The 26,276-nt window shown below is 52.4% G+C and overlaps 3 protein-coding genes across 9 annotated transcripts; all 3 read left to right on the plus strand.

Annotated features, from left to right (window-relative positions):
- The first annotated feature begins 3,005 nt into the window (after positions 1 to 3,005).
- TTC12 (tetratricopeptide repeat domain 12) lies at positions 3,006 to 15,516 on the plus strand. 7 transcript variants are annotated; one of them, XM_050323003.1, is made up of 21 exons: positions 3,008 to 3,688; positions 4,301 to 4,452; positions 4,717 to 4,741; positions 5,374 to 5,451; positions 5,718 to 5,839; positions 6,332 to 6,391; positions 7,140 to 7,211; positions 7,570 to 7,630; positions 7,867 to 8,055; positions 8,640 to 8,709; positions 9,501 to 9,589; positions 9,734 to 9,902; positions 10,658 to 10,750; positions 10,910 to 10,973; positions 11,653 to 11,787; positions 12,240 to 12,341; positions 12,771 to 12,839; positions 13,257 to 13,358; positions 13,565 to 13,664; positions 14,874 to 15,153; positions 15,358 to 15,516. In XM_050323003.1, the coding sequence occupies exons 1-21, from the start codon at positions 3,625 to 3,627 to the stop codon at positions 15,431 to 15,433; spliced, it is 2,172 nt and encodes a 723-aa protein (XP_050178960.1). In that variant the 5' UTR covers positions 3,008 to 3,624; the 3' UTR covers positions 15,434 to 15,516. The 7 variants fall into 7 exon arrangements, 6 of the variants coding, with proteins under 6 accessions (XP_050178958.1, XP_050178959.1, XP_050178960.1 ...); XM_050323004.1 differs by having other exon boundaries at positions 3,009 to 3,688; positions 14,874 to 15,099; XM_050323001.1 differs by having other exon boundaries at positions 3,006 to 3,688; positions 9,501 to 9,902.
- A 144-nt stretch (positions 15,517 to 15,660) lies between these two features.
- On the plus strand, positions 15,661 to 22,234 carry LOC126644087 (proline-rich protein 36-like). Its single transcript, XM_050322993.1, has 3 exons — positions 15,661 to 16,609; positions 17,442 to 17,605; positions 18,906 to 22,234. Exons 2-3 carry the CDS (start codon positions 17,509 to 17,511, stop codon positions 22,214 to 22,216), a joined length of 3,408 nt encoding a protein of 1,135 aa, XP_050178950.1. The 5' UTR covers positions 15,661 to 16,609; positions 17,442 to 17,508; the 3' UTR covers positions 22,217 to 22,234.
- On the plus strand, positions 22,234 to 26,202 carry LOC126644096 (bridging integrator 2-like). The gene is made up of 5 exons (XM_050323018.1): positions 22,234 to 23,203; positions 23,386 to 23,640; positions 24,377 to 24,533; positions 24,869 to 24,998; positions 25,563 to 26,202. The coding sequence occupies exons 1-5, from the start codon at positions 22,308 to 22,310 to the stop codon at positions 25,712 to 25,714; spliced, it is 1,590 nt and encodes a 529-aa protein (XP_050178975.1). The 5' UTR covers positions 22,234 to 22,307; the 3' UTR covers positions 25,715 to 26,202.
- Positions 26,203 to 26,276: the final 74 nt, after the last annotated feature.

A 26,276-nucleotide genomic window follows, 5' to 3' on the forward strand; every position in this document is an offset into this window, starting at 1 on the left:
TGCTAAGTGTGGGGTTTTTTGCATTCTTTCCTCAGCTCCTGGGGGTGCCCGTGGGGGATGGCTGGAGGTGCAGGCCTAGACACTCATGCAGGAGCCATCCCGGTGGGATGTGGGGGCAGGATGGGGCCTCGCCCCGCAGCCCTGTGTCAGATCCCACCCTTGCATGACCCATCCCAGCAGTGTCGGTGGAACTGGGGGGGAAGTTTGGCTCGCAGTCCTTAGGGTTGCTTTGTTTTCCCGAGAGATCCGCGCGTGAAACGCGGCACGAGAAGCTCCCGTGGTTGTGTCTGCTCTGGGGCGGCAGAGGGTGAGCTCAGCCCGTCTGATCCCTGCGAAGTTTTGGCCGGTTTTGTCATCTGTTGTGTCGTAGCTCCCCAGTTCTAACCCCTGAAAGCTGAGCTGGCAGGAGACAACCTTAATGCCCAGTGCCAACCATCAGCACCTGTCGGGGGAAAGCCGGGGGGAATTCCCAGCTGGATTGGCCTTTGTGTTGGGAGAGGTGACCGGCTCCGAGCCCGCTCCAGCAGCCACACCTGCTCTGGGTGTGGGGATGGAACGGGGGGAGCTTTGGGGTCCCTTCCAACCCAAACCATCCCACGGATGGAGGGAGCCCTGGGAGCTCCTCCCTGCTCACTGGTTGCCCACTGCCAGGGTAGCCCAGGCTTCACTGCTCTGGCTTTTACAGCTCTGAGGAGGTCCCAGCCCGGCCCTGGGCGCTGTGTGTGTGTCCATCCCCACCCGTGGTGCCCGTGGCGTCCCCAGGAGTGCTGCCATTGTGCTGCCCATGCGTGAAGGTGACGACAGTGCATCCCGTCCTTCAGCTTTCAGAGTGGACTTTTATTTTCACACTTTTCTATGGAGCCTTCAAACCCCACATTTTTCACACTTAGGCTGTTTTTGATAGTTGTTCTCAGCCCCTCCACTGCCATCCTTCCCCAGCATTCCCTACTTTTGGGGGCCTTCTATCTTGTTAAAAAAAGAAAAAAACAAAAAATCTTTTTACCGAGTGAAACATCGAGTCCACCTTTATCCCCATTCTCACTGGTGTAAATACTGATACTAACTGAGGATTTTGACTTTGCATTCTGTCAGAATACTGTGTTCAAATAAAAATTACAAAAAAAAAAAAAAAAAAAAAAGCTGCTGCCTACAGTCTGCCCTTCTTTGCTGTGCCAGCTCCTGAGTGCCACAAACAGCGTTTTCAACATCGTGTCTTTGCCCCACGGTATTTATTTCTTCATTTCCTTCAGGTAGCAAACACACAGACACAGTTCCATGGCCCCTGTGAAACAGGGACAGCTTTCCCTCCCTCTCCCCAACCCCACAAGAAAAGGCACTTCTGTGTTGTGTGGCTATGGAAGGTGTGAGTTTGGGCTTCAGAAATTCTCCTTAACCCATCCTGAATTGGATACCTGAGCTTGATTAATGAGGGTTGGATCTACTGAATTTATTTAATAAATTAATTCAATTAAGGGTGTTTATCTTTTTTCCTAAACTTTAACCAGAAACCGCCAAAATGCCCAAGTTTAATTTTTCTTCTCTGGGGACTGCAAGGGGTGGGGTATCTCTTAATTTTCCTTAAGAATATTTTCACAAATTGGGAGTTTGTTTTCACACAGAAGTTTCCATTTGGCTGAAAAAGACCTTATTTATTTATTTATTTATTTTCCCTCGCTACCCATTTGATATAAAAAACACCGATTCCTTTCCAGTGGGGGAAACACGAAGTGGCCCCAGTCCCTGGTGGTGTCTGAAGGGAGGGCTCTGAGGTTGCCTTTTGTATTCCTGGTTTAGCAGCTGCTCCCCTGGAAGCCCCCGGTGTCAGCTCTGCACCCCGTGCCGGGGTTCCTGGAATCTGCTCCCTGGCTTTGCCTCCTTTCCTGCTGCACCATCTTAACCTTCAGGAGCTCAGGTATTTTCCCCTCTTCTCCCAGAGATAACTGAGGGGCCTGGAGCCTCATTTACTGTCGCTGCAGAGCACATGTTCTCCTGTGAAAAGCGGGTTTTCCTTCCCCTGGAGTTGTGGTTGTGCTCAGTGACCAACAGCTGACAGATTCTTTACGAGATCTCTGTATTCCTTCAGCCATTTTTCAATCTCCAGACCTGCCTTTTAATTCCCATTTTAATTCCTAACTCCTCTCTCCCCCTGTTAAGGCCGTGGCACCCGACTGGCAAAGTCACCCTGGCTGAGTGTGGCAACTTTAACCCCCAGTCTGGACTGAATTTAGGGTAAGTAATTAGTAATTTGGGGTAATAAGAGCAGGGCTGGGATGGGTTAGGTGGGTGGATGGAGATGTTCGTGCTACAAACACCTTCTTTCTCTTGTTCTTTCCAGACATTATAATTAGTTGGTTTGTAATCAGATAGGAATTGTGAATCCTGTGCATGTGCTTCAGGGCATCATTTTAAGTGGTTTTGTATGGAAATGGAGACCTGGACACCTTTCAGTCAAGGTGGGTCTCACCTGTGCAGGTTTGCTGTGCCAGCACAGCGGGGCTTTGTTCCCCAGATTTTCTGGGATAACCAATAAAACCCCATCTTTCTGAGCATCCCAGTGCCAGAGCCATCACCTCCTGGGTGTTTCTAATTGGACCCCATGGACACAGGGCTGGAAACAGCTTCATTAGAGCTAAAAATCCCCACCTTTGGGATGGTGAATTGCGTGGGCAGAGCTGGCTGCAGCGGGAGAAGGGAGATGTTTGGGTTTGGTGCATGAGGGAGGGGGAAAGGGGTTTAGGGGATATTCTGGCTGCAGAGGGGGTGGATGGGGCAGGAGATCTGCTGCCTGTGGAGTCAGGGAGCTCGGCATCTTCCTGGCACACAGGATTCCTCCTCCCGGGAGCTGTGGTGGGACGTGGAAGCAGAGGCAGGCGAGTAGAGCTGCGGGGTGTAAATTTATAGTGAGATTTTCTAATTTCACACCCATCAGACCCCACAGTGACCCGTCCTCGGGCGCTGCTGCCGCTGCCAGGTCATCTCGCATTGTCTGTGCCGTTGTCTCCCAGACGGCCGGGCGAGGATGTGCCTGGAATGGGAACATCCCGGCGGTGCAGCAGGAGCTCGGCGATGCTCTGGCTCCCTTTGGTGGCCGACAGCTTCTATAGCTACCACCTGCAGCGCTCTGCCTTTGGAAACACGGCCCTGCAGCGGCTCCTGACGAGGTGATTATGAACAGTAATGAAAAATTCCCTCGTGGAAAGAGGGCGGTCACTGGAAGGGGCTGCGCAGGGAGGTTTGGAGTCCCCATCCCTGGAGGCGTCCAAGGAACGACCGCGCGCGGCACTCGAGGACAAGGTGGGGATCGGTCACGGGTTGGACTGGGTGATCTGGGAGAGCTTTTCCAACCGAAATGATCCCGTAATTCCACGATCCCGGGCGGGATCCGCCCGTTTCCCGCGAAACAGCGGACACTCATTTGCATAGCTCCGCCCTCTCGTTTGCATAGCCCCTCCCAGTCGCGCCCCACCCGCGCGTGCGGCGTCACCGGGCGCGTCTCCCGGGCAACGGCGCCACTGGTTCGAGTCCCGGCCCCGCCGGGTCCCTTCGCGTCCCCCCCGGGTCCCCTCTGTGTCCCCCCTGTCCCCTCTCTGTGCTCCTCTCTGTCCCCTCTCTGTGCCCCCGGCCATGCTCCGCGACGAGGACACCGAGGCGGATTTCCAGCGCTTCCTGCGCCGCGTGGACGATGTCAGTGAGTGTCCTGCGTGGGCCGCGCATCCCCGGCCCCCCCGGGCGGGGAAAGGAACAACAACCTGGGGAACTTGGGGGGGGGAAGGGAGGCGGAAAATGAGTGGAAAAGGGGGGAATTGGATTCTACTCGGTGTCCCTGTGAGCTCAGGCGTGTCCCCGTGGATTCGGGTGTCTCCCCACGGGCCCAGGTGTGGCGGTGCTTCGGGGATGCTGAGAGCTGCTTTGTTTTATATACATCCATTAATTTATTTATAAATAAATGTATTTATTTGTTTGTTTTGATAACGCAGACACTCTGGGGGCTCCTGAAACTGACCTGACACTGAGTTTGTGAATGTTTGTGTTACTAAACTGCCCCAGGCCGGGCTGGACGGGGCTCGGAGCAGCCTTGGTCCATGGCAGGTGTCTCTGCCCGTGGCAGGGGGTGGAATTAAGTGAGCTTTGAGGTCCTTTCCAACCCAAACCAGTCTGTAATTCTGTAATTCTGTGATTCTGTAATAAGGGCCATCCTGGTCACTTCCAGAGCAGGTGCCCTCTGAGCTCCTGGTCCCTCCAGGATCGCTTGGAGTCCTGTGTGTATATAAAATCCTTCCTTTTCCCATCTTCCTTTTAGGCAATTTGCTGCAAGGCCTGAAGTCCCCAGACTCAGCTGTCAAGGAGAAAGCCCTTGCTGAGGCAGAGAAAAGGCTCCAGGAGGAAGGAACCAGCAAAGAGGAGGAAACCAGGACCACGGTGAACAGGACAGTCATCAACACCAGAGCCTCTGTAAGGGTTTGCCTCTGAAATCAAAGCTGGTTTCACTCTTTTAAATTCATATCCCTTGCTCAGGAGAAAAAATTATAAGCAATATTTACAACTCTGGGCTGGAGACTCTAGTTGAAGACACACGAGTCCCTCTGTTAATTAGGTTTTGATTCCTGCAGTGGGGTTTGGATTGTGGTGACTTACCTCGTTTAAAGCCACAAATAGAAGCTTTCCAGCAATGTCAAAGATTGTTAAAAACCCTGTGCTGTGTTTCTCTTTTTTTAGGGCCCAGCAGAGGCAGCAAATGCAGGTAGGACAGTGCTCACTCTGCTGTGGGACATCCCTTCAACCAGTTTTAGCAGAGCTGCTGTTATTTAATGCAAAACCTGATTCTACTCCTGCCACAGTCAAAGCTGGCTTCTTCAGAGAAAAATCAGAGCTATAAGTAAAAAAAGTTTAATTTCAATTTTTAAATTATTAATAATAAAACCAACAAAACACATAAAATTTAATAAAACCAATAAAATAAAACTGGTCATAAAATTTTAATCAAAATCCAGTCAGATCTAGGAACATACTCAAGGGCTTGACCAGCATGTCTGTGTTTCTCAGAGGTAGGAGCCTTGCTGGTGGAGTTACTGTGTCCTGGCCTCTCATCTAAAACCTTTGTATTCTGAATTTAAAAGCAAACATGTTCATCTCCAGAGATGAGCTACAGCAAGGCAGATGTGCCAATCCTGATGATGGTGGCATCATCATTATCTGTGATAGCTTGTCATTCACATTCCACTTTAACTGCTGAAATGTCCCCACAGCATCGTTTCTATTAAGAAATGACTCAGAAATACCCCAGAAATTGTGTTTTTTTAATTTATTTTAATGAGTTTTCTCTTTATTTTTTTTTTCCTTGACTAAAACGCCACCAACTCCCCTGGCTCCAAGATGCTTTCCTGGCAATGCTGGAGAAGGACGCAAAAGAACGAGCTCAGCAGAGGAAGAGAAAGGAGCAGCTGGCCAATGGTAATTGCTGGAAGGGTTTTTGGGTGATGCCCTCAGAAATGGCTTGGTGAGGGGTCTGTACCGGGCTGGGGGCTCACAGGGCTGCTCTTTGGGTTGGGGGGCTCACAGAGCTGCTCTTTGGGTTGGGGGCTCACAGAGCTGCTCCTCGCTGTGTCACCCCCTTTGTTCCGTGGTTTGGGATGGAGGGAGCGGGTCTGGGTGTCTCTGCCTGCTCAGGCAGCCTGGGGGGGCTCAGAGCTGTCCCTCAGGGCTGTGTCCTCGTGCAGCTCTCAGGCAGGAGGGGAACGAGGCCTTCAGGAGGGGAGACGTGGCCGGGGCCATCCGCAGGTACTCGGAGGGGCTGCAGCAGCTGCGGGACAAGCAGGAGCTCTACACCAACAGGGCACAGGTCAGGGGGCAGCTGCTCTGCCTGAGCTGGGGGTTCTGTGCCAGGGCAGGGCACTCTGCAAGCCAGGTGTGGTTGTTCCTTCCCGGGGGCAGTGCTCTCCTCTCCCTTGGATGTGGCTCCTCCGGGATAAGTGGGGAAAAATCGTTCTAATTGATAGTTTTATTTAAAATACACTGATTTCTTCTATGAGTTCTTTTTAGGGATCACTTAGACAGCTGTAGAATGTAACATTTGCTTTGCATTCTCTCTTTCCCTTGTAAAATCCGTATGTGTGCGTTGAATTTTATTAAATTTATTCTAAATTACAAACCCCGAGGAGATGGAGGACAAGTCAAGAACCAGCTGGTAATTATCCTGCAAAATCAATGGCCAGGCAAATCAGCATCCTGGTTTTATTCTTTTTAATTAGCTGGTGTTTTGTACAACAGTCATCAGAAGTTGGTTGAAGGGCTCTAATTCTCCTGCCTGGGCTTTTTTTTGGGTTTATCTCAGGCCTACCTGAAGATCCAGGAGTATGAAAAAGCCATTGGTGACTGTGAATGGGCATTAAAGGTAATTTCAGGATTGGGTTTGTGTGGAACTGAGGATATGGAGACAACTGGCTGATGGAAATGAGGGAATGTGCACAGTTTGCTGCATCCTGAGTTAATCTGAGCACCATAAAACAGTTCCTATTTCAGTGCTCCCTGTGTGCAGAAGCTTTCCTGGCTCTTAAAAGCATTTAATTAAAAAATTTGGGGTGATAATGAGCTCTTAACTGCACACATTGGCACACAATATTCTGCCCAGCCTTTTAAAAATGGACCCTTGAAGCTCACAAAAAGAAAATGTAAAGGTATAAAATATATACACAAAATGCCAAGGAGCTGAATCCAGATTCAGTTGTGTTCCAGCAGTGATGCCCATGCCTAGAACACCATTAGAATTGTTAAGGTTGGGAAATACCTAAATAATAATAATAATAAAAAATATTTATTATAGTACATAGTATAATAATATAATAACAGAAGTATTATATAAATAATACTGGCAGCATCATTTAAATAAATCCATATTTTTGACACACAACTGAACTGGAAAAGGTCCTGCTTTCCACCTTCAACCAAAGCCTGTGCTCCTTGCCCAGGGAAGCAAAGTTGGTCCCTGGAGGTGATAATTCAGCACAGAAACTTTAGACTCCTCTAGTAAGTGCTGTGAATGCCCTCTTCTTTGCCTGCAGTTACAACTGTTAATCAGAAGGCTGGAAAAAATACTAGAAGGCTAAAAATTTCTAACCACAGAATTTCTTTTTTTAACACAGTGCAATGAAAAATGCATTAAAGCCTATTTTCTGATGGGGAAGGCTCACCTGGCACTTAAACACTACCCTGAGGTGAGTGGACTGAATCCTGTGGCCATGTCTGTTCTGGTTTTGATGGGATGCTGTGGGTGAGAGGGAGAAAGTTTAATGCTGTGCCTCCTTTTCTGGTTTCTCATGGAATGCTGGTTTTCTGTTCCCACTTGTACCTTCCTGGGTTTTACTGCAAACCCTTTTGATTTGAAATAGCTGCTGGCTGTAGGGGCTGGGAATAGCAGAGAAAAGTTTGTACTTGTGTGTCTTCATAAACCTTATTGTTCACATTTAAGTGCTGTGGCCCAAAAAATTTTGAGTTAAACAGGAGGCCTCTGACTAAGTTGTCGTGTTGCCCTTTTTATCCTGAACTGAGGGCCTGTTTCTTCTCTCTGCTCAGTCCAGGCAGTGCTATGAGAAGATGCTGCAGGTTGATCCCCGGCAGGAAGGGCTGTTCAAAGGTAGGGACAGACCTTTTCATGCTGGGCCCCCTTGTTTGCTGATGGCTCCTCTGCCTCTGGGACAGCCCTTTGCTCTGGGGGCTTCTCTGGGCTGTGACCCCCTCCCCAGAGCTCAGGGTCACCTGTGCAGGCGTCAGCAGGAGGCAGAGCCGGGGGCTGAACTTCATTTTTCACCCAAAACTTGCCCACAACAAACCATTCACCTGCCCTGCCTCGTTTCCTTTTGGCCTCCCAAGCCTGCGTGGCCGAGGTGAACCTGGAGGAGAAGAAGATGAAGGATGAGGAGAGAGCACAGAAGGAGGTTCAGGCTGGAACTGTTGCTGCCCTGACCATCCAAGAGCTGCTGCAGAGACTTGGCACCCCTGGCCAGGATATCCTGTTCTACACAGGGGGCATCAGGCTTTTGGCAGCAGCTGTGAAGGACTGTGAGTGTTTGGTGCAAAGGTTGTTGCTCCTGGGGGTTGTGATCCAGGCAGACCAGGACAAGGGAGCAGTTTTTACGGGAACAGGGCAGGTGTTCCCAAATTTAAACCATAAAATTGGCCATGTTTGGTGTTTCAGGATGGCCAGTGAGTATTTACATCAATTTTTTAGGACTAGATGTTGTAGCTGAGCTGTTGAGACGTCTGAGGGATTGGGGTCTCTTGAGACTTCTGAAGGGATTGGGGTCCCTGAGGGGCTGTTTCCTTTGTTTGGAAACATTTGTAAGTCTCTGTTTACACATATTGATTTGCAGAGCCAGTTTCGTGGTCCAGCCTTCCTGGAGAGTCTTTAACTTGGAGTCAATTGTTCTTTACAGCTCCAGGCATGAATTAGGAGGGGCCTTTACCTTCGAAGCTGCTCCTAATTCGTTCATTCTGGGAGTTTTCCCTGTGTTTCAATGATGTTCTTCCCCCAGAGCTGTTGATCCAGTGACCTTTTCTTTTAGCACTGTGTCACAGGAGGGGCAGGAGCCTCCACCAGGCAGGTGGAGTCACAGAGCTGATCTGTTTATCTCTGGATTTTTCAGGCACTGAGCAAACGTTATTTAGAACAAACAATGGCTTCAGTATCCTCGGAGACAACGGGGCTGTTCGAGGGTGAGAGCTCTGCAGAGGGGAACAGAGGGGGGTTCCAGCAGGAGGAAATGAAAATACTGCTCCCAAGAAACACAATCACCTCCTGAAATGCAGATGGAATGGCCAAAGGAGAATGTAATAACAGATTGTAATGTCTGAAAGGGGTGACTTATGTCTGACTGCCACACAGACAGTGCTCTCTTGGATGCAGGGGGCAGAAATAATCCATTTCTGCTTCTGTCTCCTCTTTCTGGACAGTTATCCTATCTCTCGTGGTGAGAGCAGGGTTGTGAAAAAGACTTTATATAAAAGAACATCTGAAAACACTCAGTTACTTTAAATATCCCTGGCTGGACTCCCTGGTGCTGTGGATTTGCCACCAGTAAATATTTGGGCTTATGCAGCCTGTGAAAGTCTCTGTGATGAGGGAAGAGGAGCAGCACAGGGCCTTCTTTGGGGTTCATCAGTATTTGGGGTGTTGGCTGTGAACAGACTTGAGAGGTTGAAGCACTTCAGAGATTTTCTGCCCTGGACATCCACAGTTCTGTCAGTGCAGAGCTGAGTTTATGCCCCTCATTGTGCTGTGTGCTGCTCAGGCAGGGTCTGGGTGTGCTGAGGGCACAGTTATAAACCTGTTCCCTCTGCAGAACAAACCTCATAGTCCTAAAAGCGCTGAACCAGGGGTGGGTTTAGAGCTGATGAGTTCAAGCATCATCCCTGGGGGGCTTTGCTGATTATTGTTTTTTCCCCCCAAAGAGCCAATGGCTTGGTCTGTCCTCTGCTCTTCTTGCAAGCTGCCTTCTCTCCTCCAGGTGCCTGTGTGCAGCGAGGAGGAGCCCAGCTGCAGTGGAGCTGTGTGTGTCTGTCCTGGTGCTCTGGCAGGCTGTGTGTGCTGCCAATGGTAAAGCCAAGGGGTGCCCATGGATCTTGGGCCATGGGCAGTTAATGTGGCATTGCTGGGGCTGGGCAGAAAAACCAAGAGATAATCAGAGCAGTGAGGATGCCATGTGGGAAGTTGCTCCCAGGCACTCTCTTTATTTTCCAGAAGAAAATCAGCGTCTCCTGCTGGCTCAGCCTGCTGTGAGTGCCCAGCTGCCAGAGCTACTTTCCTGTGGGGTACAGGAGATCCAGAGGGAGACCCTGGCACTGATTTCTCTTTACTCAGAGAGTGAGAGTGGGAGGAAACTGCTGGTCAAGCACCAGGACCTGGGCAGGTAACAAACACCAGCGTGGCTCAGGACAGTGTCCTCAGTGCCTGGCTGGCACTGGCACTGCACCAGCACCCAGGGAGAGGCTTTCCAAAGGACACACTGCCCTCCTGGGACAGGCCTGGCCAGGCAAAATTACAAGTCAAATGTGTGAGGTAAAACTTCAGGGAATTTTGTATCCAAAAGTGCCTGTGGAAATAAGTGGAGAGGGCTCACTGCTGAGGGTGTGATTTGGAGCCACAGGTACCTTCTCAAACAGGGGGGTGTTTGCCCAGAGCTCCCACTGTTGTCTCTGGTGGCTCCTGTTTCCAGCTGAGGGTCTCTCCTCATTTAATCATTGCTATTTGTGGTTATTTAATGTTGCCATGGCTCGCTGAGTGGAGAAAGAACCACCATTCCATTCCCTTTATCCTGTTCTCCTGCCATTTCCTTCCAGAGTTAACCAGGGGAGGAATTCCAGTTCACTGCTTTGCACTGCATGGTTTGAAGTAATAATGGATGAACACAAAGGGTTCCTTAACAATTGCACACACTTCAGTGTGTTCTGTACAGCACTAATCCAGGGACATTGTTCCCTGGGAGGAAAGGTTACAGAAATGAGCCACATCTGAGAGGATGCTTAAAAAAGGCAGATATAACTGTGGCCTGGCATACCAGGAGCCTGAAAAAAAGAGGATCTTGATCTTTTAATAATTAAACCAAAGCTGACACCAATTTTCTTGTGGGTTTTTTCCTTTGTTGTTGTTGTTGTTTAATAACAGATGGCTGCAGATTCTGATGGCATTTGTCAAGTGCAGTGATGCCAGGGCTGGCAGTGCCATGAACATACTGTGTGATTTAATTGCAGAGGAGAGGTAATTTAAATTTCACCTTCTGTTTTATAAAGTTGCACTTTGAGCCAGAGGCTGTGGGGTTACACTGCTGACTGATGTTTGTTGTCTTCCTGCTGCTCTTTTGTTGCCTCTGTCTGTGATTTTTGTCTGAGGGTTTAAGAGTTTCTTTTTCCCCAACAGGTTCAAAGCCCAGTGTCGGGTCCTGCTTTCCACAGGGGCTTTACCTTTATTCACCCAGCTGCTGGTATGAAAGGTTTCTGTATTTCTGGTTTACTTTGGTGGAACTAACATGTCCATGTTGCTCCTGGGGTAGAACTACAGCAGCTACTGGGTCTGTGTTTCTGTAGGTATAAAACAATGCAGGTTTGTGATACACTTTCCTCAGGAAACTGTTCCTATTGTCCAGGACTTTGTCCTACACATCCCTAGTTCAACATCCAGTGAAACTACTGGACTATCCAAGATAAAGTCCCTATCCAAGACATCACCAGTTGGTGACAGTGGATTAAAGTCACATAAAGAAGAGCATAACACAAAGCTGAAGGTGGAATCCTGGCCTGACAGATTCCCAGTGGGAATGTGCACCAAGGCAATAATTATGTGACCTTCCCATTGATCTGCTGCTCTTTCTTTTTGAACGTTCCTGACTGGAATTGCAGCTGTTCTGCCCTGGGCCCTGGCTGTAGGAAAGGTTCTCAGGGTGAGGTTTGGGAACACAGAGTGCTGTCATCACTTTTTGCCCAGGACTCCTGAAGCATCACCAGGGGATTCATTGTCACAGCGAGGGTGCTTTGGGAACTCGGGACAGCTGGGATTTAGGAGATCCTGGAATCGTGTTTCCCACTGCCAGAGGGGTAGGAGCACATTGTTGTGGTTTCCTTGTCGCTTGTGCTGAATTTTTCCTTCCCCCCCTGTGTCCCCAGGTCTCTGGCAGGCAGGTGAACCTGGCAGCCCTGTCCTGTGCCATCGGCATCATGGGCAGCCTGTGTGCAGACCCAGGGATCCGAGCCCAGCTGGCTGAGAGCAGGGACTGCTGGCAGGGCTGCCTGAAGCTGCTGGTAAAGGGACCTGGAGGGTGTTTGCAGCCCTGCCTGCTGTGGAAATGTCTGTTTGTTTGCCTCCCCCCCTGAGCTTTGACCCCCTGACCGGGATCTCTCAGGTCCAGAGGTCTCGGAGCAGCTCGTGGGTCTCAGGAGTTGAGGATCCCTGGATGGGTGGAGGGCAGTGAGTGGCCCCTTTCAGGATGAACTCAGCCCTCAGAAACTGAAGAATCCAGAGGGTGGGAAAGGATCTTGTTAAGTGCCTGACCATCAGAGGTTTGGAGTGTGCAGCTTTAGGTACCAGGGTGAAACAACCCCCTGAACAAATCGTATCAAAACCACATCATTGCTCTACTTCTCACGGGGCTTCACCTTCCCTCTGACCTCTGGAGCATCAGGGGACACTGGTGCTTCCACAGAAGTCTGGGAATGTCTGAACTGACTGCTCTCCTCCTTTCCTTGGCACACAGGAGGAAAGCCTTGATGGCAGCACACCCAGCTACCAGGAGTGTGTGTTTGCAGTGCTGGGCCTGATGATGAACTTGCTGCTTGAATCCAATGGGACCATCCAGGTATGCAAGATCTGTGAATTAAAAAAAAAAAAAGTATTTAAAGTTATTTTTAAGGGTAGTTGACAATTTAAGTAGGCTGAAAGGTGGAAAAAATTGACAATGTTTTCTCCGCCATCACTTTTTATATAAACAAACAGTAAAGAGAAAAAAACAAACAGTGTGAAGCACATGTAGGATCTTCCCACAGTGGTACAAATGTTTTGTTTGCCATCACCCTCCAGCTGGGTGATGTTCTGAGACACTGGGCTCACTCCAAAATCATTCAAAGCTCAGGATTCCATCAAGAAGGAAGAATGTCACACGTTCAGTAACTTACTGAGGGTGTTCCCTGACCCCCACCAGATCATTTGTTGTGGAGAGCTTTGCCTGTGACCCCGTTTCTGCTCTAACCCTTCCCAGCACGTGAGTTTTTCCCCCTTGTTGTTCCAGGACTTGGCTGTGGCCATCAGTGGCAGGTGCCTGGCTCTGCTCAGCCACCAGGACGGCAGGATTGTCACAGTAAGTCAACAGCAGAACGTGGCCTTGGCCTGACCCCACACATCTGAGCAAACCTCTGCCCTGTACAAGTCTGTACACGAGGCTTTGGGGCCCAGAAGGTGCCTAATAATAGTATTATTTAATGAATAAGCATGCAGGGAGCTGTAGTGGTCTCAGTTTGGTCTCACCTCTCCCCTACACTGAGTTTAGAAGCTCCACTGTGTTCAGTTTTCACTAAGCAATAAAAGAGCCTCATCCTCAAGATATCCTTTGTTAGGTTCTGTAAGTCTGGGATCCTCTGGATTTCTGTAAAACTTCTCCTTTTAGCCCTTTAATTACTTTGGTTGCTTTTTTTTCCTGCCAGAGGAAATAACTTGAAGTTTTCCTGGACAAATAAACGTTTCCTTTTGCTCCTCTCCCTTTTTTTGCCTGACTCAGAGGGCCATTGGGGTGCTGAGCCGTGCCCTGCCAGCATCCTCCTCGGCGGTGGAGGAAGCAGTGAGAGGAGGGGTGGTGAAGAAAATGATCAAATTCCTGAAAGTAAGTCCAGCTCTCCTCATTTCTGCTCGTGTCTCTGGCAGGCTGTGCCTCGGGTGGGTTTTGCACACTTTCTGTGGTGCAGAGACACTTTGGGCTTAGGCATAAGGAAAGCCTGAGTGTCTCCACCCTGTCACTTGGAGCAAGGTGGGTGTGAACTGTGTTTGAAAACCAAACTGTGGTTTGTTCCTGTGCTTTAATCCACCCAGGCTGGGGGGCAGCTCACGGCCCGTTACGGCATAAAGACCCTGTGCATCTGCACCAGGAGCAGCAGGCAGGCTCAGGAGGAGCTGGTGAAGGCAGATAAAAGTAAGTGCCAACTCCAGGAATTAAGAGACTGGAAGCAAGGGAACCTGCACCTTGCCCTGGTGACATGGCAGGGCATGTATTTTGAAAAAAAAGTGCTGGTAAGCTGTGAAAGAATTGGGGTGTGTTTCATCAGGTTCGTGGCTAAAATAAGAAACTCCTGATTTCCAGAGGTTGAGGCTATTTGGGAGTGTCTTTCATGTGGTTTTTTGACTGCTATTACAACAAGATGGATCCAGAGACAGAGTGATGATACCAGGCCAGGTGTCAGGGTAGTTTGGAGTATATTTGCTCTAGTCATGTGGTATAACACTGCTTAGATTGCTTTAAAATCCAGCTTCAATTAATGCTAATGGAACTACAACAGAGAATACTTTAAATTTGCTCTAAATGGTTGAACCTGTCAAGAAACTGTCAGTGTGTGTAGTTCAACTTGAACCCCAAGGGTTTCCACTCATTAAAAGCCTCTCAGAGCATCATCTTCCCTTTGTGCAGCCCAGATGAGTTTCACTGTCATCTGCAGACGAAGCTTTCATTTCCTCAAATAGCAAGAACACTTCACTCTCATTCTTCCCACCAAAGCTCTGGGTGTTAATCCTCCAAGAAGTCACTGTTTCTTTTTTTTTTTTGTCAGCTCTGTTTGCCAGCCCAGACACTGGAATTGAGCTTTAGTCCCATGACACCGAGTTCCATTTCTGGGCCACTCAATTCAGCCCCAGCCCCTGCTGCTGTGGGGAGCAGCACTGCCTTTTCAGATGGTGCTGCAGCAGCAGGGGTGGGATGTGATCAGGAAGGGAGACCATGGGAAAAAACAAAACCAAAACAAACGAAAAACCCCAACCAAACAAACAAAAACCACAAACAAAAACAAACAAACAAACCCAAAAATTATGTAAATACCCAAGGGAACTTCCTGTTTTATGTGGACAGTGGTCTCTCTAAACGTTTCCAGACTCTGTGGCCTGAGATGCTGCTGCTGCTTGCAGAGATCAGCAGGAGCTGTACAATCTGTGTCAAGAGCACAGGGAATACTCTGCTGGTCACAGAGGTGGCTGAGCTGAGCTGAGCTGTCCTGTGGCAGTAGAGGATACACAGAAAGCTTTTCACGTTCCTTTGTGCCACAGAACTCCCCCCTGGGAGCTCAGGTGAGGACAGGAGGGATCCCCAGCGCTCCTCAGGCAGCTCTGAGTGCGCCTGTCCCTCCTCCTGCAGGGTTTGCCGTGCTGCTGAGGCTCCTGGAGTCACAGGACGAGCTGGTGGTGGGAAATGCTGCTCTGTGCCTCGGCCAGTGCCTCGGTGTGCCGGGAGCAGGGACATCCCTGCTGGGTTCCAGGGTGGTGCTGCTGCTGCTGGGACACGCCGGGGGTGCCGCTGCCCGGACGGCGGTGCAGGAGAACTCGGCCATCGCCCTGGGGAAGCTCTGTGCTGCTGAGCCAAGGTACTGCCACCCCCCTGCTGCTCTGCACCGGCTGGCTGGTGTGGCACACCACAGGTAGGAAAGGGAAACACCTGATTTTCTTAGTTGTGTTACTCTGAAATGCCGTCGACCTGAAGAATGGTCAGGTATGATTTATTTTCCTTTCTGAGGGCAGTAGTAATCTAGAACCCTATTTCTTGTGCTAAGGGCAGTGAAACCTTAAAACTTTCATTGTAGTCACCATCCATTCCCCCAGAAACCTTTCTGTTGTCTTTTCAGGCATATTCCTCAGCTGAGGAAGCTCAATGGCCTGGCCATCCTGAACTCCTCCATGAAACACGTGCACAGCAGCTGAACCCTTCAGGAGACCTCCCAAACCTGTTCTTAATACCACTTATTGTTAATTATTCTTTTCTTTAATAAAGCTAACTCAAAGCACATCAGCTTCTTAGTCCCTTTGTGAAGCATGTGTGGTCCCACAAGGAAGCCAGTGAAACAATATTAATATCAGGAGAAAGAAGTGAATTTATTATCCAGGCTACCAACTAAAATAACAGCTTGCATTAAGCTGTCTTTGCTTTAATAAATGACACAATAAATGGCCATAAATACTTTTTTTTTTTTTTGCCTGGTTTTTAAACACAGGAAACAAAAGAATATATTACATTTATATGAATAAGCACAGGCCAGTCATGTTTGACTTTAAAATGGCTCTTCAGCTTCCCTCCATGACACCTGTGGGTGTCTATTCTGGGGGTAATCTCGTCCCTTCAGAACAGTGGCTGACAAATTATGTATCATCTCCTTTTCAAAATAGCAGCTGAATCATCTTCCCACTTGAGGAGAAGGAAGTTCTCTTGCACCTGGTTTTTCCCCCCCCTCGCAGTGAAAGGCATATAATTGATAATCTCAATTTAATAATCTCCCTGGCTTTTTTTAAGGATCCTACCATTAAGCTGCACCCTGCCTAGACAAACATGTAACAAATACCGTGTGTGGGTTCAGTGCAAAGAGGCACCAACACCAAAGGCTCCCTGGCAGTGCTCAGTGCCCTGGCTGGGGGCACAGGTTGCTGGGGGCAGGTCTGGGGTAGAGGCAGTGCAAACACAAGAAGTCAGGGTAATTTTGTCTCCCAGACGAGTTCCAGAGTGGGGAGAAAGCCGAGGTGACCTGCCCTGGTTCCCAGCTGGAGGTGAGTGGCACGGCTGGGCTGGCAGTGGTGTCTGTCAGCACCAGCTCTGCTGTGTTCTCCTCCAGGCTGCACTCGAGCAGCTTGCTGAGGGATGGATCAGGGTTTGTTGTTGTTGTTTCCTGCCCAGTGTCTCTCACTGTGCTGCTTATCTGCCTCGTGCTCGTGTTTTCACTGCTCTCACCACAGCCACGGTGTTCTCTCTTTCCCCCCAGCCCTTCTCCAGGAGTTTGGCTCACTGTGTGTGTTTGTGCAGGTGCCTGGCACTGGGAGATATCTGCTGTGCACTGCTGGTGCCTTCAGGTGAAGGTTTGCAAGGACTCTGGGGCTTTATGGCTAAAGGTAAAAGGGTTGTTGTATGTGTGGCTTTGCCCTCTGGTCTCTTCTTTGGCTGTTACAAAAGTTTAAAAAGTCTTTTATGGAAGTTTAAATTCTGTTATGGAAGTTTAAATTCTCGTTCCTCCCTCACCCAAATGTCAGGTCAGGCTGCTCTGAGCCAGCTGGGGGTTGTTGCTGTGCTGTCACCTCCTCGATGTGTGGTGGCTTTTCTCTGTGGCTCCTGAGTGGAGAACACACTTTGCCAATGCCTGTAGGATTGGGGAAGAAGGGATCCAGCAGCTGGATTCCTTCTCTGGAGCCTCCCCCTGCCTGGAGGGTCACAGGGACAGTGTGCATCTCCTGGGGTCACTGCAGGAGTGCTTCCTCCTGTCCAGTGTGAACCTCCCCTGATGCAGCTCTGAACCCAGAGCCCAGGGAGAAGAGCTCAGCACCTCCCCTTCCATGCCCTCCACGTCCCCATCCCCTCCTCAGGAAGCTGCAGAGAGCCAGGGGGTCACCCCTCAGCCTCCTTTGCTCCGAGCTGGACAAACCCAGAGCCCTCAGCCTCCCAGGAGGTGCCTTCCAGCCCTGCCCCAGCTCTGTTGTCCCCCCTGGGTACACCCAAGCACCTTCCCCTCCTTCCCCAGGGCTGGAGCTGCCTTGCACCAGCAGCCTCTCCTGCTCACAGTCCCTTTGTCCATCTCTGGGTGGAAAACACACGTGAACACGCTCTCCTCTTTTGTTAAAAATCAATTGATTCCAATTGGTGCAGGGTGGTTTTTTTTTTCAGGAACAGGTTATTGGTTGCTGTCTGGCCTAAGCTCTTATAAAGTAACCCAATCCTCTGCCCTTGCAGAGCAAGCAGCAAGTGCCCCGTCCTGAGAGGCAGCAGTGACTCCTCGGGGAGCTGCTTCCTGGCAGGGATGTATTTCCTTGGGATGACTCAGGAGCTGCCTCCCAGGATGCAGGAAAAACTCCCCATCTTTATCCTGCTTGCAGCTGGACTGCTGGATTTGGCTGGTGAGTGATGTGCTTTGTTCTACTCTCAGTTGCTGCCTCTCTGCCTCTTCTCCTCCGTTGCCAGCAGGCACAGAAGGGATGCCCAGTGCTGGGGGACAGCTCTGAGGGGCAGGAGCAGCTTTCCCTGCTTGTGCAGCTCAGGAGTTGGGCTGGGTGCTTTCAGCTGGGGGGTGTTTGTGACCCCACTCAGGACACTCCTGTGCTGTTGACCTGAGCTCACACACAGGCCCAGTTCCCCAAAAATAGATATTTTCTCTCCAGGGTGGGGAAAGCAAAGCAAAAATCCCTTTTCCCAGAGTAGTTCCAGGCAGCAGTGAGGATCAAAGTGGTGAAACCTTGTTCAGAGTCCCCTTTTCCAGGCACCACAGTTCATCATCTTAATCCTGATAAGGATTCTCCACCTAATTAACAATTTTACTCTCTTTGTGGGTTTTGTTGGGTTTCTTTAAATCACCTTGTCCCCCTGCACGGTGCGTTTGTGGCTATTTACACCACTTTAGACCTCAATTCAGTTAAGTGTCTGTCTTTACAGACAGATCACTTGTGTTGGGGCTAAACCGTGGGAGTGTCACTTTTTTGTGCAAAACCCACAGTTTAAAGTATTTTATCTCCATCACCTGCTAACTTCCATCCCTTTTTCAGCAATAAATCAGCTTTTTGAGTTCCCTCACACCAGCTTTTCCTGCTCACTGCTGCCTCAGAGTCCTGCTGGTTCTCCAAATGTCCACAGGGACCTTGGAATCCTGAGGCACCACACCTGGCTGCCAACCCCAGGGGTTTCATCTGCTAAACCTCTGCTTTGCCTGTGTCAACCCCCCCCCAAAAATTTAAATGCATAACACTCAAATGCATAATCACTTTACAGCTTTTAGATCAGAGCAGGTGCCTCCAGGGGGGAAAAAACATTCCAAGTTTTTGGAGAGGAAAAGTACAATAATGTTTTAATCGATTATTTGGAAATGATACCTAGACAGCTGGGGAAGGACTGAGGGAGAGCCAGCTGAGGGATTTTAGCCCTGCTTTGCTGTCCTTGGTCAGCCTGAGGCTTTCCTGCCCCCTGCACCTTCAGCTGCCCTTCAGATCCCGGCAGGGTGAAGGCAGAGGGTTCCCCCCTGGCTGGTGGATGCTTTGGGTCCTGCAGGGGATGCTGAGCATTGACAGCAGAGGGGCAGGTTTGTCCCAGCTCGGTGAGATGGAGCTGCCCACCCTCCCTGTGCGTCTGGGCAGGTGTAAGTGTTGGAAAGGGCTGCGAACTGTGCAAGGTTCTTGTGCAACAAGAGGCTTGTTTTCTGTTCCTCAGGAGCCTCCGGGAACCATCGTGGTGCCAGTGACATGATGGGCCTGGCCTTCCCTGGAGGGGCCCAGCCCAGAGCTGAGAGCAGCCCAGTGCCCAGCGAGGGGGTCCCTGTGACAGAGGAGGACCTGGATGGGGTGACCTCCCACCTCCAGAGTGCAGCAGCTGATCCCACCAAGGAAACCACAGCTGCCTCCAGCCCTGCTGCCACAGAGAGAGCTGCAAACAGGACAGCTCTGCTGCCTGGGGACTCAGCTGGGGACCTGGGGGTGTCTGAGCCCCTGCACACACAAACAGCAGCTCTAACAGCCCAGGGTGGACACGCCTGGCCTGGCAGCATCCCTGGCTCCACACGAGGGTCCCAGGCTGCCACAGCTCTGCAGCAGCCACACAGCTCCCTGCAAAGAAGACCAGGAGATATTCCTGGGGCTGCTCTCAGCCCTCCCAGCTCTCCCTCTCCCAGTGCAGGGACACACCAGGACTCTCCCCAGGTCACAGCTGTCCCCTCCCTTTCTGTTCTCAAGCAGATGGAGGTGACAAGGCTTAAAACATCTGCCCTGACTTCAACAGTCCATTTTCGTCCTCCAGGAAAAGGAACAGCAGCACCTCCATTTCCCAGCAGAGCTGGGATTGCTCCTGGAAGTGCAGGGCTGGGCTGGTCACCCCCAGGAATGCACAGACCCCCCCAGGCCCAGCCTGGCAGCACAGCACCTGTGACACCTGCACACCTGAAGAGGACTCAGGGTATGGATGCTGGAGTTACAGCTTCTGCAGTGCCACCACAGCCAGCTCCAGGGAGCCTGGATGCAGCCTATTCCACAACAACACATGCCAGGGCCACTCAGGTTTCCCCTGTTCTGCCTCTGAATCAAGAAACAACAGGCAGAAAGGGCAGAACTCCAACAGCAGCTGTAACAAATGGTTCTGGACACCCAACCCAGCTGCCTGCTCTGCACACACTCCCACCAGGCCACCTCCATTCCTCTTCATTACTGATGGGATCCCCAGCTCCTGCTGGATTAATTCCATCTCCGTTTCAAGGGCCCGTTGGCACGACTGGAGGACAACAGTCTTTGGACAGGGCCCTCAACTGCACCAAACCTGCTGCCCAGGAAAGCAAGAGGAGCTCTCAAGGAATCACAGCTGTAGCTCTGCAAGGAGATTCTGATCATGGGATGGTGACAAGCAAACCTGGGAAATCTGCATCCCCTGAGAGCCCACAGGCTTCTGCTACTTCATCCTCATCCAGCCCATCAGGGATTTCCACACTAAAACTTTCCCAGACTACTAAAGAGCAAAAAGAAGCAACATCTGCACCCCCTCCTGGAATGTCTGCCTTTGGGAATGAAGACCTTCAGCCCTGGGATTCTGTTCAGGAAGGGCTTCAGCCACCAGGTGCATCTTTGCCTGCTCGTGCTGGATTGCAGCCCATGGGCATCCCCAGCTCTGCTGAGAGACTTCACACCACAACAACAACACTTTCCTCCACAGCTGCTGGGGTTGGGGCTCGGGCTCAGGGTGTTCCTGCCCATCCTGGATCTCAGGAAGCCTTTGCTGGGACTCTGCAGCTGAGCACAGTGGAAGACAAGAGGAGGAAAGGTCTCCCACAGCAGACAGCTGGAACTGGTTCTCCAGCATCCAACCCACTCCCCAGCCCCTCTGGAGCCCAAGACAGCAGGAACCAGACACCTCCCTCTCCCAGCACTGCCCCTCCAGCCTCCCAGACCCACCACGTTGGCAGCCTGGCAGCTTCTGCTTCAGAACCACCCTCAGCCCCTGCAGGGGGAGGCCAGTCCAGCTCAGCCCCAGCACATCCCGGTCCAGGGGTGCCCAGTGTCCCTGGAGAGGTCCCAGCACAGCTGGCACAGGCTCTGCTGCAGCAGTTCAGGATGGCACTTGATGCAGCCAGCAGGAACCTCAGCACTGCCAGAGGAGACCCCCTCACCATCACAGCAGCCCCAAACCTGTCCTTCCTGTTCAAGAGCACTGATGGCATGATCTGCCTTCAGCCCATGCAGGAGCACCCCCTGCCCAGGACACTCCCCAGTACCAGTGTTGGGGCCCTGGTGTCCGTTCAGCAAATCCTGGCAGCATCAAACTCCTCAGTGCTGGACCCTGGGGACTTGCACCATCTGAGTCCTTCCAGCTTGGTGCTGGTCAGGCCTGTGTTCATCCTGCTGCCCACTGGCACAGCAGACTCAGCCTTGGCTCGGGGGGAAGGCGAGCACAGAACCACCCACCTGCTCACAAACGTGGGGACCCCTGAGAGCAGCCACGTGAGAACTGCTTCCTCTGATCCCAGCAGTAAACCTGGAACTACTCTGCCCACTGTGCCCAGCCAACAAGCAGAGAGAGCAAAGGGAACTCCTCAGCCAACCACTCCCACCTCCAGAGCCACCACGGGCTTGGTCCAAGCTGCCACCTCAGCACCAGGTCCTTTGCTGGCCCCAGGGACGGGGATGAGCAGCACAGGGCAGGCCCTGCACCTTCACAGGATGCCAGAGGAGATGCAGATCCCTGCTCCCCATTCCCAGGAGGCCAAGGGCACTGATTTCCTTCTCCTGAGCAGGATGTTGGCAGAGCCTGGCACCTCCCCTGGGGCACCATCAGCGCTGCCCACGCAGCAGAGCCCCCACACTTCCCCCAAGGTGTCTCTCACCACAGAAAAGCCACACTCTGTAACTCCTTTACTGCCAGCAAAGGGACTCCCTGATTTCCCAGTGCCTGCCCAGCCTGTGCCCAGCACAGGGGCTGCAGGGGGTGCTCAGCACAGTGGGACACTGCAAACTGCTGCCCCTGGCCAGGGCTCAGCGACCACCCCGAGCTCTGCCCCTGCTCCCCACGGGACCTCACGCTCAGCTGGAACCACAAAATACCCACCAGAGGTGGTCACGAGCACCAAACCTCTGCAGGCCACGTCCCAGAGGCTCCCCAGGACCACGCTGATGCTGCCAGCAGTGGCACCCAGCACGTCCTCGGCTTCCCCAGTGCTTCCAGCTGGGAATGAGCACAGAGAGGCTGCCCTGGGCAGCACAGCTCCTCCAGGAGCTGCTCCAGCAGCACAAACCCACAGCACATCTGTACAGCCTGATCCCCCCCAGCACTCTGGAATTCACTGCCACGGTGCCCAAGCCCTGGGTAAGGACAGAGGCAGCACCGGTGCAGACTCCCTTTGCTGCAGAGATCCAAGCGAAGGCAACGCTTCCTGGGAAACCTCTGGCTGCAGTGACCCACCCACGGGGGTATTCCAGCTCTGCTGCACACCCACCTTCTCCTGCACCTGCACACGTGGCCCTGCTGGCAGCCCTGGAACGTGACCGAGCCCTCCAAGCTCCTGCTGAGCCGTTCCCGAAGCCCACGGCAATCAGCACAAGGGCAGGAAAAGCAGGAAGCGGTGAATTCCCGGGGATGAGCGTGTCTCTGTCGGCCACAGTGGGCACACAGACACAGCACCCACCCCCAGCAGCTCTGGGGGATGAGCTGGGCTCAAGTGCAGCACAGCCTTCGGGGCCAACAGGATCTGCCATCACCCTGCAGAGACAGCCCCGGGGGACACAGAGCACCCCAGGGGCTGCAGCAGCAGTGACTGCTCCCCCTGCAGAGAGGGCTGGCCGTGCCACTGCTCCACTCACGAGCAGGACGGGGCCTCACCTGCCAACAGCAGCTTCCCAAGCTGACCCCAGCGTGGTGCTGCCCACGGCTGGCAGGGTGAACACCCCAGCTCCGGTCTCTGCAGCCCTGGGCAAGGGGCAGGAGGAACCAAAGGCAGGAGCAGCCCCCACCAGCCACCTGCCCACCCAGGCACCCGTGTCTGCATCACCCAGACACCCTCTGGAGAAGCATGTCCTGGAGGACAGCATGGAACAGGAGCCTGCTCATTCCAGCCCTGGCAGCGCCGTGAGTGCCACTGGGCCACCTTCAACAGCAGCGTTTGCTGTCTCTGCTGACAGGACTGTGAATAATCATTCAACTGCCTTCCAGAGAGCAGCTGGCAGTGATGCTGAGGTGCTTCTAGCCAGAGACCCAGCCCAGCTCCTCCCAAGCCCAGAGAGCCCCTCGTATCCCCCCGGGAGCCTGGTGGCACTTCCAGCCCAGGGGAATTCCCTGCTGGGTGTTGCAGGCACTGACTCATCCCAGAGGCTGCTGCTGAACACGGAGCCAGAGGAGATGGGCAGGACAGAGGTGACAGACGGAGCAGCTGAAGGCCTGGTGACTGTTGTGACGCTGCTGGATGGCCAGCCCAGTGCCCCGAGCGACTCACAGCACAGGAGGGGGCTGCAGCCGGAGCTCACCGTCCTGGATGGGTAATCCATTCCCTCTGTGCCATTCCTGCCATGGGATTTAAGGATGGGGTCAATATTTACAAGGGTCTGGAGCGACAGGACAAGGTGGAATGGCCTCACACTGACAGACCCTGGGGCTGTTCCATTCCCAGCAGTCCATGTTTCCTGGCTGGGTCTCACCTTTTCCCCCTCTTTCCCTGCAGCGTGGCCGTGGTGAGCGACGATGCCTGCGGCTCCGGCAACTACACCGTGCAGCTGAGCCTGAGCCCCGCTGCTGACACAGCCCCTGAGCCCCAGGGGCCTCCAGAACCTTCCCCAGAGACCTTCCTGGCCCTGGTGGCCGTGCAGGACAACCTGAGCCAGCCCCTGGTGCAGCCCCTGCTGCAGATCCACTCGTGCTGTGTGACCCCCTCCGCCAGCCCCGGGGCACCAGGAGCCCAGTGCTGCCTGTTCCGCAGGTGGGACACGAGCCCACGGGGGTGGGGTGGGCTTCACCTCCCCTGGGATCCTCAGGGAACCCTCTCCTGTGTCCTGTGGTTGCAGGCTGTGCTCCTTGGAGCAAGCTCCAAGCAGTGGGAACGAGTCTGGGAGTGCTCTGCTCCCTCAGCCTGGTGATTAATACCAAGGGCTTGATAAGGCAAAGAACCCTCAGGGAAAAGAAATCTCCCTTTGGTTTATGTAAATGAGCCATCCCAATTGCCCACATCCATAATATTTTCCATTTATAATGTAGATAAGCCATCCCAGCTCCCCACAGGTGCTGTCCCAGGTGTCAGGGGGCAGCATCCCCTGCCCTTCCTGCCTGGGGTGGCACATCCCGGGAGCAGAGCAGTGCAGGGATGGCAGCCAGGCAGATTCTCCACAGGCTCCCATTCCCCCAGCAGCATTTCACAGCTGTTCTGGCCTCACCTGAGCACAGGGGAACATGAGCTGATGTTTGCCAAACCACTGGGGTGTGAGACGTGAGTCAGAAGTGGGTCAGGGAGTGGTTGTCACACCCCAGCAGCCATTTCACTGGTTGTACCAAAATCAGCCTCCAAGGAACAGTTCTGCTGCCCTTGGGCTGTGGCCTCCACAGCAGGGCAGGTACAGCCTGCAATGCTGACATTAGAGGGTTTTGTTGAACTCTGCCTTGTGCAGACCCTGCCTTCAGTCATCTGGAAGTTGAACCTGTTTGCCATTTGCTCCTGCCAGGCTGCCATTTGAGTGCAGACACATCCAGCTGCTGCAGAGCAGCAGGTCCAGAGCTGCCAGCTTCACCATCCAGCTGTTCCAGATGCTGAACCACTCCGTGGCCTATCTGCACTGCGAGCTGAACGTGTGCCTGCACGGGAAAGTGGGGTGTGAGCAGGTACGTGGGGAGGGGCTGCTCTGGCAGGACTGAGGAGGGACCTGGTGCTTCCAAAGTCACCACACCAAGGTCACCCCTACCCGGGAAACCCCTCTGTTCACGGCTGGGAGGGGAGTTAAATGACATGACATGGCAGCAATGGTTGCTAATCCCTAGGGAAAAGGATTCAGGGAATAGGGATTGACATGTGCTGGGCAACTCAGCTTTTGGAATGGCAGCAGGGCTGGAAAAGGTGGAGTCTGAGGAGATCTGTGCCTGCTGCGGACCCCTGGGGCAGGAGGTTCTGTTCAGGTGCCACCAACGCCCTTCCAGAAGTTTTCCCATGTCCTTCCCAGGACTGCTTGGAAAGTGTGGAGCCAGTTCTGCAGCCCAGTGACAGGAACAGCTATGGAAACCTGCACAACCTCATCTCATTCGGTCCAGTTTGGAGGATGAAGGACAGGTTTCTGTACAAACCTGTGGAAGGTGGGTCTCCCGTTTCACCTTCTCTGTCTCTCTCTTGGAGAAGTTTTTGTCCAGCTTTTCCTGCTGAAAAAAAGAGAAAAGCAGTAGTTTTAACAGCTTTCTTGGCACTCATTTTTTGTGCTGAGCTTGGGGAAGATGCCCCATATTTGGAGGCAAGGGAACACCAGCCACAGGTAATGGGATTAAAATCTACCTTAGAAAGATTTGGTGCAGAATGAGGTTGGTCATAAACCAAGAGTGTTCATAGGTGAAATACAGCAGCAGGTTAATGTTAATCAGATGTTGTCCAGGTATTAGAAAAGAGTGACACTGAACCTGGTACATCATGAACGTGAGAGACTCCTTAAATCCACTGGCAGCATCCCAAATTTCTCATGTCTTTAGGTTGTTTATGCAAAGACAATTTACTGGTGGCATTCCATGGTACAGAAGGCTGCGTGTTTGAAAAGGCACTGCCCATTTTACTGCTCTGGGGATAGAAATTGCCACATCTCCTTGGCATGCTCTGAAGATGGGGGGGTTTAACCTTCCCTCTTCACTCCCTGCTTCCCTCTCTCGTTTCAGGTCCCGGTTCTGCCGTGCTGCTGCCCATCCTGCTGGGCTCCCTCGCTGGCTTTGCTGTCCTGGGCAGTGCCTTCATAAGCCTTTGGCTGCACCACAGGCAGAAAACCAAACCCCTGCACTACCCCCCCTTTGGGGACATCCGTGGGCCGTGAGCCTGGAGGAGCTGCCTGGTCCTGCAGCTCCCCCGGCACTGTGCCTGCCTGGCACACTGCACTGCTTCTGTAGAGCTTCTGCTGGCCCAGGGAGCCATGCAAAACAGAGCCTAAAATAAAAAAACTAAAATAAAACTAGAGCCTGCCATCGGGGAGCACACGGCGTTGGGAAAAATGTGGGAATGTGGACAGGACCCAAGGGCTCCCAGAGTTCCACCCCCTGGGCTTGACAGCTCTTCTCACCTCCCAGGAGCCCAGTCCCTTCCTCCTTTGGCTTCACTCATGGGACTGTTTTCTCTAACGAGCTTCCAGCACCTGCCTGTTCCACACTGTGGGAGAAAGTTGGGAATGCCAAAGGGTTTGTCCCTGAGGCTGAATGTGGGAGAACAGAAAAAGAACTCGCCACATTCAGCTTCTGGGTCCGGTTTCTTCACCGTTGCTGCCAGAGGACAGGTGGGAAAGGGACCCCTGGCAGAGCACCTCGTGGCCAATGCACCAGGGGAAGGAGGAAGCGGCACCCCTGGAGCGTGGAAGGAGCTGGAAGGCACTGGGAAGGCACCTC

The sequence above is a fragment of the Myiozetetes cayanensis genome, unplaced genomic scaffold (genome assembly GCF_022539395.1).
Source record: "Myiozetetes cayanensis isolate MyiCay16 unplaced genomic scaffold, myiCay2020 scf29, whole genome shotgun sequence".
Taxonomy (NCBI): Eukaryota; Metazoa; Chordata; class Aves; order Passeriformes; family Tyrannidae; genus Myiozetetes; species Myiozetetes cayanensis.